This window comes from Rhinolophus sinicus, linkage group LG01 (assembly GCF_036562045.2).
Source record: "Rhinolophus sinicus isolate RSC01 linkage group LG01, ASM3656204v1, whole genome shotgun sequence".
In the NCBI taxonomy this organism is placed as follows: Eukaryota; Metazoa; Chordata; class Mammalia; order Chiroptera; family Rhinolophidae; genus Rhinolophus; species Rhinolophus sinicus.
This window is the reverse complement of record NC_133751.1, coordinates 75,156,687-75,175,502: the sequence shown is the minus strand read 5'-3', so window position 1 is coordinate 75,175,502 and position 18,816 is coordinate 75,156,687. Positions and strand designations below refer to the sequence as shown.

General features: G+C 37.3%; 1 protein-coding gene across 2 annotated transcripts in view; it reads left to right on the top strand.

Moving 5' to 3' along the window:
• Positions 1 to 211: 211 nt before the first annotated feature.
• Positions 212 to 18,816, top strand: part of ALCAM (activated leukocyte cell adhesion molecule) — a 190,786-nt gene continuing 172,181 nt past the window's right edge. The window contains exon 1 of one of the 2 annotated variants that reach the window (XM_074332498.1): positions 212 to 1,020. In XM_074332498.1, coding sequence (XP_074188599.1) covers positions 948 to 1,020 — 73 coding nt within the window. In that variant the 5' untranslated portion in view covers positions 212 to 947. The remainder of the gene's footprint in view (positions 1,021 to 18,816) is intronic. The other variant, XM_074332505.1, reaches the window with a different exon arrangement.

The following is an 18,816-nucleotide window of genomic DNA, read 5'->3' as shown; positions in this document are numbered from 1 at the left end:
AGTCTTGGGGGAAAGAAAAGGGCAATCTGGCTTTCTGAACCGCGACGAAACGGGGTGGGCAGTGTGAACTGAGTCTTTATCCAGAGGGTAACGCCACAAGGAACTGACAGACCCGGGATCCCACCGGGAGTGCACAGCTTCCGTGGTCGGCTCCCTATTGGCGGGTGAGGTACCAGAGGCGGAGCCACGAGAAAACCCCGCCCAACCCGGCGCCCGCACCGCGGCGCGCGCCTCGGGGTCGAAGTTCCAGAGCTGGGCTGAGCGAGTCTCGGACTCGGTCCTGCAGCGCCTCTAGGCTGCGGATCCGCGCTCCAACCACCTGCTCGGCGCTGCGTCCTGGGAAATCGGGAGAAGAAGGAAGGGAGGGAGGAGGCGGAGGGAGGAGGAGAGAGGCAGTTTACACACGCCTTCCAGTTCCTCCACTCAGAGCAGCCCCGAGTGCTGCTGCCGCCGCTGCTGTCCCTGCCGCTGCTATCACTGCCACCGCTGCTGCCACCTGAGGAGACCGCCTGGACCCACCGCTCCCGGTTGCCATCCCCGACGATTCCTTCCTAGCACTGGGCTTTTTATGCACACTGCCATTACCACTATTATTATTCCAAGAGAAGGGAAATAATAGACCAGCCAAAAAGAACCACGTACACCTTTCTGAATTGCTCAAGTGTCTCCCGGGAAGAGAGGGTCGGCAGTCCCGGGAGGAGCAGCCAAGGGGGCCAAGGGCGAGTGTTGAAAAGGGAGGGAGGAGGAGTTGGGGCACTGCGTGGTGGAAAGTTACGTGCGGCGGAGACCAGAAGGTGCAGCGCCACAGCCCAGGGGGCGGTGGAGTGTCTGGGAGAAGCCGCTACCCCCTGCATCCCGAACCGCGAGCGCGCGGGCAGCGCGGGGCCGGGAACGACGCCCCCCTCCTGCGGCGCGGACTCTGTCGGTGGCCCCGGAGGAGGAGGAATATGGCATCGAAGGGGACTCCTTCCTGCCGTCTGGTCTTCTGCCTCTTGATCACCGCTGCTGTCCTCAGGCCAGGTGAGCAGGGACCTCGGAGCAGCCCCGGACCGACGTGGGTCGGGGCAGTTTCCTTCGGTCCCCGGCCCGGGTCTTGCACCGCGGGAGCTGTGCTCCCAGGCGTGTGGGGGAGGTAAAGGGATAGCGGTGAGGGCGCAGAGCTGGCCCGGGGTTCAGTCACCTGCGCCGCACATTTGGGCTCAGCAGGCTGGCTCAAGTTTGGTCAGCGACTGTGGGCACTGTGTAAATCTCCAGGAACTTTGGGTGCAGCCGGGGTCTGGGCTCCAGGGGCTCGCGCCGGCAAGATTCGCCTTTCTGTCTCGGGTTCCCCCTGTGGCTCCCGCCTAGGCGGCGAGCTTTCGGCCACTGACAATCCCTCCAGTCTCTGGATCTCAAAGTCCACGTCACTTTGCTCCGGGTAGTTTTTCTTTCGCTTGGCTCTCGGAGGCACTAACTGCCTGCACTTTTTCGTGATAAATCCCCTGGGAACTTCCCCGTGGTATGAAGCGAAGAGGCGATGGGGAGGTGGGGGTAGAGGAGAAAGAGGACTTGAATCACTCCCTTAAGCAAACCTCCTAAAGCTTAAATCGTTATTTAGACGCCCTCTCCTCCATTGTCTGGGTGGGTGGTGAGTGTACGGGTGGTGGCAGGCAAAGAACGCAGACGGAATTAGAATAAGCAGCCAGGTTTGTGATACCTCACTGAGGGGTTTGTAAATTTTTCAGGACCCGTGATTCAACCTCAGGTCTCAGTTCTGTACTGAACCTCAGAAGAAATAAGGCAAAACCCCCAACAAGTAAAAATATCTCCCCGGGAATCCCTTTCCTCACCCTAGGGCGGTCCACTGGTTCTGTCATCCTGAGACCCGCGGGCAGCTGACACGAATTGGTCCTAACAGCGCATTCTGCGTGCTCGCTGTCACTTGACAGAGCAGCAGGTTCATTTCTTCGTTAGACTTCAGGGTTTTCTGGATGTTTTTCTCCCTTTGAAGTTTTGGTCTCTAGCTCTTTGTGGACGGTTGCAAGTAAAACTCCTACTTCCTGTTACTTCGGCTTCTGTTTTGTTGTTTTATCCTTTTCTTTAGCTTTTATCAAAGAAAAAATCAATTCCTTTTTGCTTCTTTAATTTCTGTACATCCCTACAGTTGGTGGCAAGCCGAGGTTTAAAAAAAGAGAGGAGAGAGTTTAGAAAGCCTCTGGATCTTTCCCAGGAAAGGGGGGAAAGTGAGGCTGGGGGCTAGAGTCTGGGGAGTGTTTGTGAACTACTGCTGTGTGTGTTTGTGGTGGTAGTGGTGCGGGGTGGGGGTGGGGTGCCCTCTCTCGATCTCTTCAATGAAGTTACATTTCTGGGTGAAGCAAAGAGCTCACCTGCTGTTCTGAGGCTGGAGAAAGAGGCATCTGTGCCTAATCTACAGCTCTGGGACGGGGACTGTGAAATGTGAGTCTAACCGGATTTAGAGCGGGTGGGGTCGGGGGCGGGGTGGGAAACCCGGGGAACTGGTGGGGGCGGGGGGCGGTGAGGGGAGATCCCCTTGGGTTTGGCACTGTGTGGCTTTCTCTTTTTCGTGATCCCAGTGTCCGATATGGGAAGGAAGGTCACTCACTCTGGAGCCGAGGGGATAGAAGGGAGGACAGGGGTGATGTAGTTTGTAGAATGCAAAGATCCACACGCTCACAGTTGGTTTTCGGTTTAACCCTCTCGCCACTTTGAGAGTGTAATCTCACCTACAGCCGCACCCCGGGAGCACACGCCCAGTTTCCTTTTCCGCGCGCTCGCGCTCTGATTTTCTGTGGGGCCACCTCGGAGGACAGGTTTTTCCGAACAGTTAAGTGCCAAAAGGGGAGAGGTTCCTCTTTCAGACCCGTTGGCGGCGATTCTTTTGGCGCGTGGGTTCGCGTTTCTTCTCCAGCTGCGCGCTTTTGGCGAGAGTCAAGCCCAGCTCCCCTAGGGGTTAGAAGCCTCAGCCCCTCAGATCTGTGGTTTCCTGGAATTTACCCGGCTGGCATATGCGCTAGGTGCCCGGTGAGGTGTCAGTATGTTTTAAAATAAACGATTGCGACACTAAAAGCACCATGTCCGGAATCAGGACGCAAGTCCTGGACGGCCGTGCGCCTCTTCCGAGCCCTCCGCAGAGCTGCGCCGGGTGGGGGTGCAAGGCCAACGGCTGGCTTAGTCAAAGGGACTAAGTGACTTCCCCGTCTGCGGCCCTTCATTTCCGGAGCATTTGTAATAGTGTGTGTCCAGATCAAAAATTCGAGTTCGTGAACCTGCTCCTGTAGGTCTTTTCATCTGTCGCTACATGAACATTGATGTATTTTAGGCATGGCATGTTACCTATTTTGAAAGGAAGGGAAAATATATATGAAACAGGAAAACTGAATTTGGACTTATAAAGGCAATGAAGTATGTGCTCATCATACCAGGGAGCAAAGAATCTCATTATTCTTATAGAAAGAGCGTCAGCCTGTGGTGACATTTTGTATTGCTTTAAAAAAGGCTTTCCTTGATTATTTACAAGGAAGTGGGGCCCTGCAGTTAACTGTTTCTTCACTTGGATCATCTGTGTGCTCTCCTCTGGAATTTTTTTTGAATTGCTCACTGATATACGGTTCATTCCAAGACATAAGCACACTAAAACCCTTTTTTTTTTTAGGAGGATATTATGTTCAGAAAGTATCAGTTTATCTTACTACTAAGGCCTTGAGAAAAGCATCAACATAAATAATGTTCTTTCAGACTACCTGATGTGGGACTGTTAAAATTTATTAATTTTAAAACCGCAAACTGCTTAGTAGCCACTAAATATTGCTTTTTCCTTGATGAGTTATTTAATCCAATAAAAATTACAATTTAATAGGATACTATTTTCAGTAAACTGCTTTTCTAGGCTTGGCTCAGTGCCATCTACCTTTAAAAGGCACGTTAAGCAAGCCATTCCACCTTTTTAGGTTCAGCTTTCTCATGTGTACATCAAACAGAGGACTAAGGATCTACTCTCTGAGATATCTTCAGGTCAAAACTGTTTATAACAACCTAAGGTAAAAAGCTGATTAGAGCAAGGAAGAGTCATTTTCCTGTATTTTTCTAATGCTTTCAGACAGTCTGGATGGACACAATTCATGTAAATTGTATTACTAGACAATGTCAGTGGACTCCAACTGCTAATTTTCTACCTTTTTTCTTACCTTTATAAACTCATTATAATATCTTGTACTTATTCCTCCAGGCCTGAATAGGGCTATTAAGAAAAAGAAAAAAGAAGAGGAGTGATGGAGAGGAATTAGTCTCCCACTCTCCTGTGTAAAGAGTCCCCCACAGGTTTTTAGATCTCAAAAAGCTCCATTAGTGTAACCCATTCCTCCTGGACGTCTGCCTCTATTTAAACTTCATATATAGTTCCTAGAACAAAATATAACTGATGTTGATGCTAATATGTTCATGTGAAAAAAACTTATATATACACCTGAAAAATGCTCCTAAACAAAGAAGTTGATTTGCACCATGGTTGTGAGTGCAATATAGAAAGAAATAGAAAACACTAATGCTCTCCTCCTGTTTTCAATTCTGTGCAAATTCAAAATACTTTCATGACCAGTCTAACAAAAGTTGGATTCCAAACTTTTTCTGACTTTACAGAAAATTCAAACTTTCATATCTTTTTAATAGAAAGTTGGAAGAGAAAGCTTGTCTATTGTTGACTTATTAAAAATAAAATAATCGATAAAAACCTACTTTAATAGTCATAAGTGTTACCAGAAAATTCTGTATTTTGGAGTCAGGATTCATGTGTTCAGTTTTTAGCTGTGCTATATAAGAAGATTGTGACCTTGGGAAAGTTATTTTCCTGCTCTTTTTTATTTCCCATCTGTAAAATGTTCTCCCTATGTAATGCATGGTTCCGATTAGTAATTCCCTTGCTCAGCATTTTGAACTTTTCAAGTAAAACAAGCTATATTAATACTTTTATTATATTCTTAATAGAATAACACTCTTTATTGCACTTAATTATCACAACCATTTTATTAAAAGCAGGCAAAATGGTTCTTCTTTTTTCTTCTCCTTATTCTTTTACTCCCCAAATTTTCATGCCATTAAATATAGGCCTTTATAAAACTGAATACTAAGTTGTCAGCATTACTTGGTGTAAGATGGCAGTATTTTGTCATATAGCATTTTAAATGCACTTGTCTTATATTCTCAAACACACCTTTTTCTGTCCTGGCCATTTATTTTGCATAAAACATCAAAGAGTTCTACCTCTCAGCAGGCATTAACTCAGGAAGACACATGCAATATACATCCCAAATATGCAGGACAGCAGCATACGTGCAGATATGTTAAGATAGTATCTCTGTGCTTCTGTGTATGCATAGAAACTTAAATTTATCTCCTCTCGAAGTGTTAATTTTATTTTCCATTGTTAGGTTTTCACAAAGGCCCACTTCATTTCTTACATATGGATGTATGTGGCATATTAAGAGATAAGCTAACTCACTGGAAAACTAAAGAAAGTTTTCTTGGGAGTGGTAGGTGATGAATTAATATTTATTTATTACTTTTGGATATCAGTTTCTTTTCATTTTCAATAAGAAATGAAAGACCAGAAAAACGTCCATTTATAGTTCTCTTTTTTTTTAATTAGGTCAGAATTTTCCCTTTCCTGTGGAGATAAAAGTCAAGAAAATATATCCTCTATATTTCAGAAGAGGATTATAGCCTGTTTGATAAGATTAAATCCTACATTTATTATAAATATTCCTATGGTTTACAAAGTATTAACATATGTCTAGAATTACCAATGATTTCGTCCAGCTAATTTCTCTGTTTAAATAATAATATTTATATTCTCTTTCTTCTATCTTATTATTAGATGGAATACATATATATTTCAACTAAGACTAGTTCCAAACATGCTGTGGTATTCAGTAATTGTTTTATGGTCACCTATTATCATAAGCCATTGTTGCAGTATATGTTCCAAGAATAAAATTAGCTTTTAGTGCTTCTTCCCTTCTTTATCCATTCACTTCTCAATTATCCATTATATGCAAGGAGAAATCAGAGTTGTGCATAATCCAAAACAGTTTCTAATCAAAGGATTTCTTAATTTGACTTTGAGTTGAGGTACTTCAATGAACATGCCTGTGTCTGATCTAAGAAGTCACAGTATTACAACATAATGAAACTAAACTGTGATAGAATAGATGAATCAGAAATTAGACAGCTGCCCAGTTTCTCTGGCTTCCCTCCCCATTTTTGTCTCCTTTAAAGCCTTCTCCTGTATCACTCCATGAACCATACAGCCTGGTATATCCAAGATAGTCCTGGTTTATGCCTGATGTCCCGATTCAATTATTAATGGTACTCTATTTCACTCTTTCAAAAGTATAGTTTGGATGATACATTATATGGTTACCATAATTATTAATGACTTGCTTGTCTATATGTCTGTCTTAGAGTGCTTAACTATAAGACATGCATCCCTCATCCTTACCATTGCGTGTTTCTAACCTTTTTTTAAATTTTAGTGTCAGCTACAGTGAACTATCAATAGGAGTTATATGCCCTTTTACTGTCAAGCATAAGAGAGAAAAGGTTATAGCCTGGAACCTCTGAATGTTGTAGTGGGTGTGGAACATTAAGGATCTCATGGAAACTGAATTAAACTGAGATGCCAAGGAATAATGGTGATTGAAATTCACCTAGGAGCTATACTTAGCTATGGAGTATCTAGAGAAGGCCTATTTCAGTCTGATCCTAAAATCCTTTTTTCAGCCAACTGCATAATTCCCGTTCTGTTCTTCTATAAGCTTTCTCAGTAGCTTACTATCAATTTGGATCTAAAAAAAAGAAAAAGAAAAAATGGGAGGGAAGTCTATAAAATTGAAGGAAGCCCTAAGTCTTTTTGTACATATAAGCTACACTTGTATCAGAAATGGTGACCTGACCTGGTTCAGCCAACAATATGGCTAGGACAGTTGGTGCCAAGACGGACTATTCCTAATTAGGCACTCATGTGATACGTGGTCCAGCTATGTCCGAGTGTCTCAGTTACTCAACAAACCCCCAAAGTGGTGGGAATAAGGAAAGGTGAGAGGGTATGATCTAAGAATACAAGATAAAGGATGTCATAGTATTGTCCTCATTAGTAGGGAAGAATGAAGGGAGAGGGCATTGGTCATTATGGCTAGAACTCTAGTCAACATATCCCCAAGTTTTTCCCTGATAGTGGGTATGGAATTTACCTAGCTCCAATCAAGCAAAAAACATGAAAAGAGGCCTAACTACTCTTATTAAATCTTTGAACCACAGTGTATCAGTTACCTATGCTGTGTAATAAATCACTCCAAAACACAGTGGTTTAAATCAGCAACTATTTTATGAAGTACATTATTGTGCAGGATGACAGTTCAGTCAGGACAGTTGGGTGTTTTTCTGATTTTAGCGAGATGTTTTCATTCTTCCGTAGTCCACTGTGGGTCAGCCTAGGCAGCTTTACTCCTGGGAGTTGGCGGGTTATTGTTCAGGGAAAATTGACTCTTCTCCCTGGTCTTTCATTCTCTAAAACCTTCCCCTAGGCTTGTTCTCTGGGTGGAAGACAAATTCTGTTGGTGAAGACAAGTCCCAAACCCAGCTCAGATTCCAGGATGGGGGAATCATCTCCACCTATTGAATGGAAGGAGCTAAAAATACTTTGCAAAAGGTGTGGCTAAAGACCAGGAGAGAGAATTAGGAGCATTTTTGCAATCAGTCTACCTCTCACAATAACAGTGGGGGATGTGGCAGCAGCAAAAGACCCTTACTGCAGACCCTTAGGCCCACATTCACAATTTACACCCTCCTTTTCTAGATCCTTGGGCAAGAAATATGACAGGTTATGAAAGCTCAAGCAGTGTCCAGTAAGAATACTGTTTTCTACTGCTCAGACTTATCTTCTCTGGAATAAAATGATGGGAGGTTCAATGTGTGTGTGTAAGGGGCGGGGGAGGAGACAGAGAGAAACAGAGAAGGAGAGACAGAGAGAGAGAGACAGAGAGAGAGAGAGATTTTGAAGGGTTAACGGCATGCAATATACAATTCATGATGAGAAGCTAAAATGTGATAGAGGAGTTGTTGGAAAAATGGGAAGGTGCCTTAGACATTTATCTTGTTTAGTTCTCTTATTTGACAGATGAGATAGATGAAGCCTCAGGTTAAGAGATTACCTAAAATACAATAGCAAATTAGCCATGTTTTAGAGACAACGGTGTTCTTAGTTTCATTTATGCTTAGACTCATAGATTTAAGGTTTTGGAGCTGTAAAGAACCTTAAAATCATTTAGCTAGTAGTCTAAAGACACATTGTTGGCTAATTCAAAAGTAAAATTCATGTGAATTAACAATTCAACATATGGAAGAGCATTCAACAAATACTGTATTTATTGAGTGCTTGATAAGTGCAAAGTACTGTGCTTGGTGTTGGGGTTACTGCAATAAACTAGTTCCTAGTCAAGGGCCTATCACTCCAAGACATTATGTCCTCTCTGTGAATGAAACAGACGTCAATCAACTAATTCTATAATTATTTGCTAGAATAATTTACATTAAAGTTGCCATATTTGCTCTGGAATTTAGAAAAAAATCAGAAAGTTTCTTTCAGGAAGTGATATCTAAGGTATGTGCTAAGGACTAGGCAAGCAAAAGATATGGACTGAGAGAATAATATGAGTGAAGATGCTAGGGTGGGAAGGAATATGGCTTCTAATTCCTGAGGGGACCAGGAATTCCTTGAAGTTGTTCAAATGCTTTCCTGTAATTTCCCTAATTTACTTATTGGTTATGGGGTTCAGAAAAGGATCTCTTTGATCTTATTCAAATACTCATACACTAGCAAATATTTGCATATATACTTCCCCCTTTTAAAAAAGTGAAATAGGAATATACTATCCACACCATTTTGTACCTTTCCATTTTCACTTAGCAGCACATTTTGGAGAGTATCCCATATCAGCACATATAACTCTACCTCATTTTTTAAACATGGTGTACTGTATTTTATTGTATGCATCAAAATTAATTTAACCATTTCCTCAGTTCTGAGAAATGTAGATTGTTTCCAATCTTGTTTTATTACAAACAATACCGAAGTGAACATCCTGTAAGTTCTTGTCCATATGTGCAATTATGTTAGTAGGAAAATGTCTTGGAAGTGAAATTGCTGAGTTAAAGAGTATGTGTATTTTTCATTTAGAAAGAGATTCTAAAACTACAGTTCAAAGAGTATATACTTTATTATATATTTGACAGTTGATCTCAAAAGGTCTCATCACAAGAAAAAACATTGTAACTGTGCAGTGATGAATGTTAACTAAACTTCTTGTGATAATCATTTTTCACTATAAAGTTATATCAAATCATTATGTTGTACACTTAAAACTAATACAATGTTATATGTCAATTAAAAAACATATGTTATATGTCTCAATTCAGAAAAAAAAGAACATGTATCTTTTAAAAGTTCTAAGAAAACTATATTGGGATGCCCCTTCCTCACACTTCCACTCTGTACTATTACTATAACTTTTTTTTTTCATAAATAGGATAATACGTTAGTTCTTATTTATTTAAAGCTTGTGGGAAATAGAAGAATAGAAGTAATAGGCACACACACTCTCATGTAAGGCCAAAGCTATGGATAGATTGGTGTCTAACTTTATTATACAAGAGATGGGTCAAAACTGGGGGAAAGAAGTGCATTTATTATGAATTATTATTATTGCTTTTTCCACAGAAGATGGCTAACTTTTAGAACATAAACTGCGTAATTATAAGGCATATTTTCTTCCATTTTGGAAGATTTATACTCTGTGGAATCCTTAAGAGTAGTTGATGTTGTTTTACATTACTCAAATGGTTTCAAATATTTGTGTTAGTTCATTGTAAATATACATTGTGTGGGTGGTCTAACTAATGCCATTTTGTAAACCCTGCATAATACGTCTTACTAAACAGACTTCAGTTATTTTTAAGTAAATCACATTTTGAACAATTCTTCCAACAGGTTTGTTTTAACAAACTCATCAAAATTGTTTACAAGCTGATAAAAAGTATCACCTTCTGTAAATTTATAAAAAACATCAGTGCCATTAAATATGTTTCACCCTGTACTTCTTTCCATAAGAAAGGAGTAAAATATTTATTTTATAGCCACTTTTATAGAAAAACCATAATAATATGTATATGAAGAGTTTTCAACAATTATATGCTGGACATATATTTGTAAAACAAAGCAACAAATATGCATAATGGAGTTAATATTAGTATGCACATACTATAATTTCATGAATAAATCAGTTTCTGCCTAGCATTTAGTTTTAAATGGACAAACTTTTTGCATTTATACTTTATTCTACAAGCACTTTCTCTACCTGGATGATAAGTATGACACTTTTCAAAAAAATATTTATGTTGGTTGTAAGACATAAGTTTTATATTTTTTTGCAGAGATGGTCCTGACTCTAAGAATGAATAATGCTTTTTCTATCAGACCTAAGAATAAAATGTAATACAAAGCTGGATTTGCCTTGTTGAATTAATCCCCAGTCCCAGTGGATGGCAATCTAGTTTTCAAGTAGAAATTGTTTTTTGGAATGACTGTTTAGTGTAAGATAAAATTGCTTCTTGGATCAAATATATGCTGATGGAAGGAGAACTGACTCTGGGTGGTAAACACACAATGTGGTATATAAATGATGTATTACAGAATTGTACACCTGAAACCTATGTAACTTTACTAACACTTGTCACCCCAAAAAACTAATTAAAAAAATTAACAACAAAATCTGAAAAAAAGAATTGCTTCTCTTATCATACTGGAATGGCAAATAAATATCTGTTTATTAAAACAAATCCTGCATTTGCTTAGCTGTTTTTCTCTTTGCTGATAAATATGTCTCCTTTAAAAAATAAGTGACAAACAGTAAAAAAGAGTAGAGTTTCAGGGTGTCATTTGGAGGTTGTCACTTTTTAGAATTGATCCAAGATGTTTGGTTACAAAGGATTTGAACTGGCTGAGTAGTGATTTTTGGTAGACAGTACGGCTATACCTCAATGATATTTAAAAAAAATAAATGTCTGCTTAATTTGTATAGGCGGTCAATGCTCACCGATTCCACAGACTGTCAATATAGAGCACAGGTTCCACTGCACAAGAGCTCAGTAGCTTGGGTTATGGCTCAGAGCATTAGTTTGATTTCTAGCTTTTATTGCTGTTTTAACATTTGCAGAATGAATATAGCGATACTACCAAGTTTATTAGATATTGATATTCAAAAAGGTAATGAGTGTATAGTGCATTTCTCAGTGCCTGGCCCATAGTGGACTCACAACAAATAATAATTATTATGAATCACATTGTTTGGTAATTATAATATTATAATGTTAGTTTATTTGTATCAGAAATATATGTGAAATACTTCATGTTACTGATTGAAAATATATTTCACTTCCATCTAAGTACATTTTTGGGTTTCCAGAATAAAATTGGAATTCATATTCCTATTAGGATATTTCAGAGTCCCAATGTGTACCAAGTAACTTTTCAGTTTTATCAACTCAAGGAAAACAACAGAAAAATACACATTGAAAATTACAGTTTTAAAATGTAATTCCTTCAAACAAAAACCATTAAGGAAAAAAGAACACGTTTTAAAACTATAAGGACATACATAATTTATGGTAGTACTCTTAGAGATCAATATTGCATATGTGTTTCTATAATTTGAAAGATATTAAACCTTAGAAAGAGAAAAATTTTACAATTATTATTTACAATTATTATAATGGAGTCATTTTGATGATAAAATTATGATTTTAAATACAAGACACATTTTCTCAACTGCCATTCAACAGAGGGAGCTCCATAACTTTCCTTTTATGAGCACTTTATTTAGGATGCTTTATTTATTATGATTTTTCTCTTAATAGTGAAATTATTAAAATACAATTTTAACGTTAATGATATTTTGGAAATTGAACAATATTCTTCTCTTATTAGTGGGATTCAAAAAATGCTTTTACAAATAATATATGTTTTAAACCATAGTTTTTTAGTTCTTTGTATACTTTGGATTATAAATTGCTGGAAGAAATTAAAGTAGGTATACTTTTGAGAAGCATACTTTAATATAGCGAGGCATCAAAGGAGAACAAAGTTTATTTCTAATGATAAAGGGTATCTTTTAAAAGGAAACAGTTATATATTTGAATAAGAGAAAAAACAGCTGATATTTTTTTCAATTACTCTGTCTATATTTTTAACCAAATGATTATAGATTTCTATGTGGAAATAGGCCATACATCTTTCTCTCTGTTATTTTCCCAAATTCCCCCTTGATTTAGATAACTCCAATTATATTTTCAATCAAATTGCTATCCATCATCTGTGTGACCCTGACGATTCATTTACCTTTTATGACATTCACTTTTGTCATGGTAGTATCATGTCATTTTTAAGGTCTTTGCAACTTAAAAATTCTAAGATTAAAAATTGTAACATCAATTAAGAAAAAATTTGTATAGATTTGAATTGTTTGCTGTCAACAAATTTGACTTAAGGTCCAATTAAAAATATACAATTTTAAATGATGATCCCCACTTATTTTTTTTATTCAAAATGGAAATGATTTTTTTGAGTTCCACAGAAAATTACAGAATCCAATATATTAGAGCTCCTAATTTATTACTAAAATGCTGTCAGTTGAAGAAATGGCCCAGTACTCTAGCATATTTAAGAATTTCCAACACAGAGACAGCTTTTAAACAAAGTTCGTATTGAAATTAGGTATCTACTCTTATGACAGTGCTAGGAGGACAGCCTGGGGATTCAGGCTTATGGCTTGTTCATTATAGTTTTAAGCATTCTTTAAAGTAAGTGCTCGTTTTGTTGTATTTACTTTCTGTTACGGATTAGAGCTTGAGAATGTGGCTTTTGGAGCCAAATTCTGTGGTTTTGAAGCCTGTGTCTTCACTCTCCACCATCCCAGCCAGGTGACATTGGGAAAAGTACTTACCCCCTCTTCTGTTCTAATTTGTGTAATAGGCATAAATAGTATCTACCTCAGGGTTGTTGGGGATGTTAAATAAACTAATACACATAAAGCTTATTCAATGGTGTGATTGTCAAATAATAAGCTCTCTATAAATTGTTAGTATTCTTCAATAATGATTATAAACCAATGTATTCCCATGAGTACATAACGAAGAGATGCCCAAGTTGGTCAAAGTTATAAAAGTGCCAGCTGTAGCTCTTCCCCATGCTTTTTTCTTGCACTGAAGAAATGGAATGTTAATGAGAGTGATGTCATATTATTAATTTGGCATAACCTTGAATATACTCACTCTGTAAAACAAGTCATTCACAAACTCCCAGAATTTATCCATTAATTATTAGGATCATATTCATTATGACACCATTCGGATCTGATAATGAGACATCATTGCATTGCAGTCCTGAAGTTGAAATCTAAATTTAAAGCTAAAAATGAGACACCTTGCAGGCGGTATGTAGTTCACAATGTCTGAGAGCATATACGGTCACTAGTGTAAGTTCACTAGAAGTTCATTTAAGAGTAGGAAAGTATGCATGCTTAAGAGATAGACTTACTTAGACTCTAGATTCAGAGTAAAGTAGAGCACAGTGATCATAATATTCTAAGGAAGTAAGAAATATAAACAAATATAGTCTAACGGATGTTCCAAACTTCAGTGTAGCCCCCCTCCAATCTCTTCTCCCCTCTGCCATTAAAATGATGTAAGATATGAGTAGAATCTTGTAACTGGTCTGGTTAAAATACTTCAGTGGCTTCCCATTAGAGTAAGGATAAAATACAAACCTCCTACCGTAGCATTTAAGGTCTTTCATGCATTTTTCAACACAATCTTTCTTGGAATCCCATGCTCTAGCCATACTTCTAAGTGTGCCTCGGCCTTATTGTTCCCTGGGTTATTATTCATGTCACTGTCTTATTCTAGAGCTCTCTGCTTCACACCCTCCTCTATCACCTTTCCTCTGACTGAAAACTAAGTAACATCCCCATCCTTCAGAACACAGTTTAGACACCATCTCCTCCAGAAATTCTCTTCTAATCTCACTATAGTATCCATCCTCTGTACTTCCAGAACTAATTTCATTTATTGCTTATTGTCTATTTATTGTGGTCACTCTCCCTTCGAGGATTTGTGTATTCCTGGAGTCAGGACTATGCCTTCTTAATCCTTTTGCCACTCGATGTCTATATAGTGTACCCCCAATACATCTATGATGATTGAATAAATGTCTTAGTCAAAATTAGAAATGTTGATTATTAATGAAGCCTATTTAAAACTGCAACATTTATTCGCATATGAATAAGAAATATCTATGTTGAGACAATTTTTCAATTGCTTTTAGAACTTTAATAAGTGAATGATAAATCTCCTGAATTATAGTTCTTAAAAAAAATTGTATTTGCCATGTACTACTCAAGCTATGCAATGAAGTGTTAAAAAGAAATGGAATAAAGTTAGCCTCTAATTTGTTCTCTAGGTGCCATTCCAGGTTAACATAAAATAAAAACTTTAATAACTGCATTCTTCTGGAGCTTCCATAGACGTTGAATATTAAGTGTAAGATATTCCAGAGAAATATAGAAATTTATTTAAACTAGTTTATTTATAAAATTCTAAGTTTTTCTAAGATAACTGTAGGAACACATTCTCAATATGCAGTAAGTGACTGGTAATATTTTATTTGTCCTGTTTTTTGTTCTTAGATTATACCTGTGGATTAAGGCATTTCCCCAAATATGGAAAGAATAGTATAGAAAAGATTTCATGAAGAAGTTGATCAGTCATGCAGGCGATATTTAACATATTTGTACCACAGAAAATACATGTGTAGTGTATGCCATGCCTTGAACACTATTAACAATAAAGTATTAGAGATAATTTGGAGAAAATATTGTTTTTTTGCAAAAATGTTTTCTATTGAAGAATTCAAAAAATTCAGACAAAAACCTAAGAAAAAATTATGGAAAAAATGGAAAGATTTTATTTTTACTAAAAAATAAACCTTTAGTCTTGAAACTACTATATTTTAAGAAACAAGCCAATACTAATCAAACAAAACAAAATAATAAAACAGTGTAGAATTGGATTTATTGCAGTATCTTATTATTTGATGGTATTTAATACCTGGAACCTTAATAGATTTAAGTCTGTCTGATGTCTCTTCTCTGGGCAAAATAATCTTAATTTTTATAACCTTTTTACTTAAAGCTTTTTTTTTTTTATAAGCGTTGATTTCTTTCTTGCTTTCCTTTGGATCCTTCTAGTTGTTCTGAATTTTAACTTCTGTATCATTGTTTTATTCTGTCATTCCTTACAGACAACGTTGTTAGGAAATTTTTGCATCGGTAGTCTGAGAGTAAAGTTGTATCCTGAATTCCTGCAGAGAAATTCTAATATTTTTCTAATATGTTGTAAATGTTATTGTCCAGATAAACCAATATAAATCCGACATTTCACTGTTAGCTGCCACTTGTTGAATACCTACTATGTTCCATGAACAGTTCCACTTTACAAAAGAATGGCCAATATATTTGTATAATCAATTTTATGTTTAAAAACTGTACTTTTCATTTTTTGAATTACAAAATCTAATCTCATTTTCAGTCTTTTCAATATAGGACTGTGTTTTTAAATCAATGTTTGTTTCATTGATAGTGCATTTCATATGGTAACAAAAATTCATCACCAAACTCAAGATCATCTGGATTTTCTTTTTTTAAAATTTTTTTTCAGTTACAGTTGATACTTAATATTATTTTATATTAGTTCCAGGTGTACAGCATAGTGGTTAGACATTTATATAATTATGCAGTGATTCCCCCTGATTAGACTAGTACCCACCTGGCACTATGCATAGTTGTTGCATTATTATGAACTATATTCTCTATGCCTCATTTTACATCCTGGTGACTATTTTGTAGCTACCAATTTGTACTTCTTAATCTCTTCACTTCTTTCACCCTGCCTCACAACACTCCTACTCTCTGGCAAACATCACTGTACATTTGTACATAGATACATTTGTTCACTGTACCTATGACTCTGTTTCTGTTTGTTTGTTCATTTATTTTGTTCTATAGATTCCACATATAAATGAGATCATACAGTATTTGTCTTTCTCATTCTGACTTATTTCACTTAGTATAACACCCTCTAGGTCTGTCCATGTTGTCACAAATGGTAAGATTTCAATATAGGACGTTGAATGAACTATAGCATCAGAATCAAAAAATAGTTAGAGCAAAGATATTGTCAAGTAAAGCCAAGTCTGTGTTCTTTTAACATGTTGTATAAAACTGGTTGGGCCATGTCAATGTCCTGTCTGGATTAATCAACTAGGCTACATGACAGTATATATTTTTTATCTCTTGAAAAAATGTTACCCATTCCTATGACAAACAGTGCCTGGATTCTTGGCATCTAATACAGGTTTCACATTGTCAATGTTTTTGTCTGAAAAAAAAAACCTTCCCACAAATATGTAAAATAATATATGAGTATAAATAAAAGAGCTCTCAATTTTCCATAGAAGCAGAATCTAGGGTTAATGTGGTGAAATAATTTTCCTTATCAACAAACCGTAATGTATTCTATGTAAATAGGTTTAACGAGTTTTATGATAAAGGAACATCAAAAGTAAGTTTTCTGTAGAGGACAGTGATGCTTAAGGTGGCAGCTTGTACGGCTGAGGGATGTAGAGGAAGGAATAAGAGGATCTCTCTACAGAACGAAAAGAAAGGTAAGACCTAAATGCTAATAGCAACAGGAAATTGCAATCAAAAAAGAGATTGCCACAGATTGCTTTTGTGGACCAATAGCATCACACTATAAAATATTTTTTCTATTCCCGCTTTGCTGTGACACCTACTTGATATCGTGTTCTAGAAATTCCAAATTTAAATTTTTCTTCTCAATAACTAAAAATCACTTAATTTCTTCTCTTGAAGGGGGAAGAACAATGAATGGAAAGAAACTTCTTATAGAAACTACCAAATAATGAGTATTATATTCCTTTCCAAGCACAGTCTCCAGTGTTTGGAATGCCATCCTTCTGAACTTAATCCTTTAATGTGAAAATAAACATCAAGAGTAGTATACGTAAAAAACAATAAACATTTTTTCAGTAGTTCCGATCTCACTCTGGTTAATAGCATATTAAGTGTTGATAATATTTTAAACTGACAAGTTTTGAGTTTTGTCTTCTCTTTTTACCCCAAGTCATTTCCACATAGAAATTTAGAGATTTCCCCATAAGAGAAATAGCATAACTGAAAGATGATTACATGTTCCACAGCAGTATGTAGCAGTCAAACACGCTGGGCTTTCAAATGAGTTTGCTGTAGGAAGGGCAGGAGGAAATAAAAATAAAATAAACAAGTCTCCCTATCCACACACAGAAAAACAAGAAACTATCAAACAAAGTCCAGAAACATTTCCAACATATCATCTTTTACTTTACTCTTTTGTTGGGTATTTACTTTGCCTCCTGGAAATATTACACAATCTATTAGCTTTTTCTCTTTAGATATTTGCAGGAGACAGAATGTGCCACTAACTTAAAACAAAACAACAAAAAATCATTGATTCTCACAACAAAAACAGTGTGTACTCGTTAACCACATAACTACATTGTCAAATATAGTTGCTTCACAAATAATAAAAAAGGAAAAAGCAGTTAAGAAAACAGGCCCCAAGCAAACACTAACTCTATTATTTAGTGATTAAACTAGAAAACATTTAATAGTGAGTGTTGGTTTATCATTGTTGAATCAATAACAGTAACCAGGATCATTGTCAAGTTAATAACAGTGACCAGGAATTTTCCTTCCTTCTTGGTGAGCTCTGACTGCCAGCGATGAATGGCAGAGTGAAGTAGAAGACTAGAGAGGGAAATTAAACCCAAGGTTTCGGTTCCTCGTTTGTCAGCAGCCCTGAACTTTGGTTACTCACTTCACGTTTCTGTTCTGTTTCTTTGCTTGTTCAATGACGACATTAGGCTAGTGGGCTTCCTACCATGTGATTATGAGTATTGTGATATTTTTGTTCCACTGCCAAACAAAAAATGACTTTTGCATTGTCTCTTTTGTATAATTTGCTCTCCTTTTGTCCTCATGAGTTATGCTCGGTTAAGAGCTAGCCATGTAACATTTTGCAGATTGAGATTCCCAGTCACAGTGGACCGTAAGTAAAATAATTGAACCATAGAAATAAAAAATACAGTATATGCAAGCATTAACAGAGTATGAATTACATAGACAAGTAGGCAAGGAGGGATACAACTTCCCCCCTATTCAACACCGAACAAAGTTCAGGAGAGTACAGTATTATATTTCATTTCAGTATCTATACTTTAAATAAGGATATAGAGAAGTTTAATTTGGTTCAGAGGAAAACAAGAACTTAATTAAACCTTATAGAATACAGGTCCTGTGAGGAAGGACTAAGGTCAAGAGAAGGAAGGGGTCAAGGGGGAATTAATAGCTGTGACGAGAACACTGATCCCTGATAGCCTGTCTTCACAGATAACTATCCCACAACAATAATAACAAAACATCAACTGATGAAAGAAAAAGCTAGTTCCTTGACTTTGAATTTGCTGCTTTTGGGGAAGACTCAGAGACTGCTGTCTCTGATAATGTTACTAAATGTTAGAGCCGTTTGTCTGTCTGGGATGTTTTATATGTATTTCATACTCCAAGCAGAGATATTCTGACGTCTCTTTCAACTTAG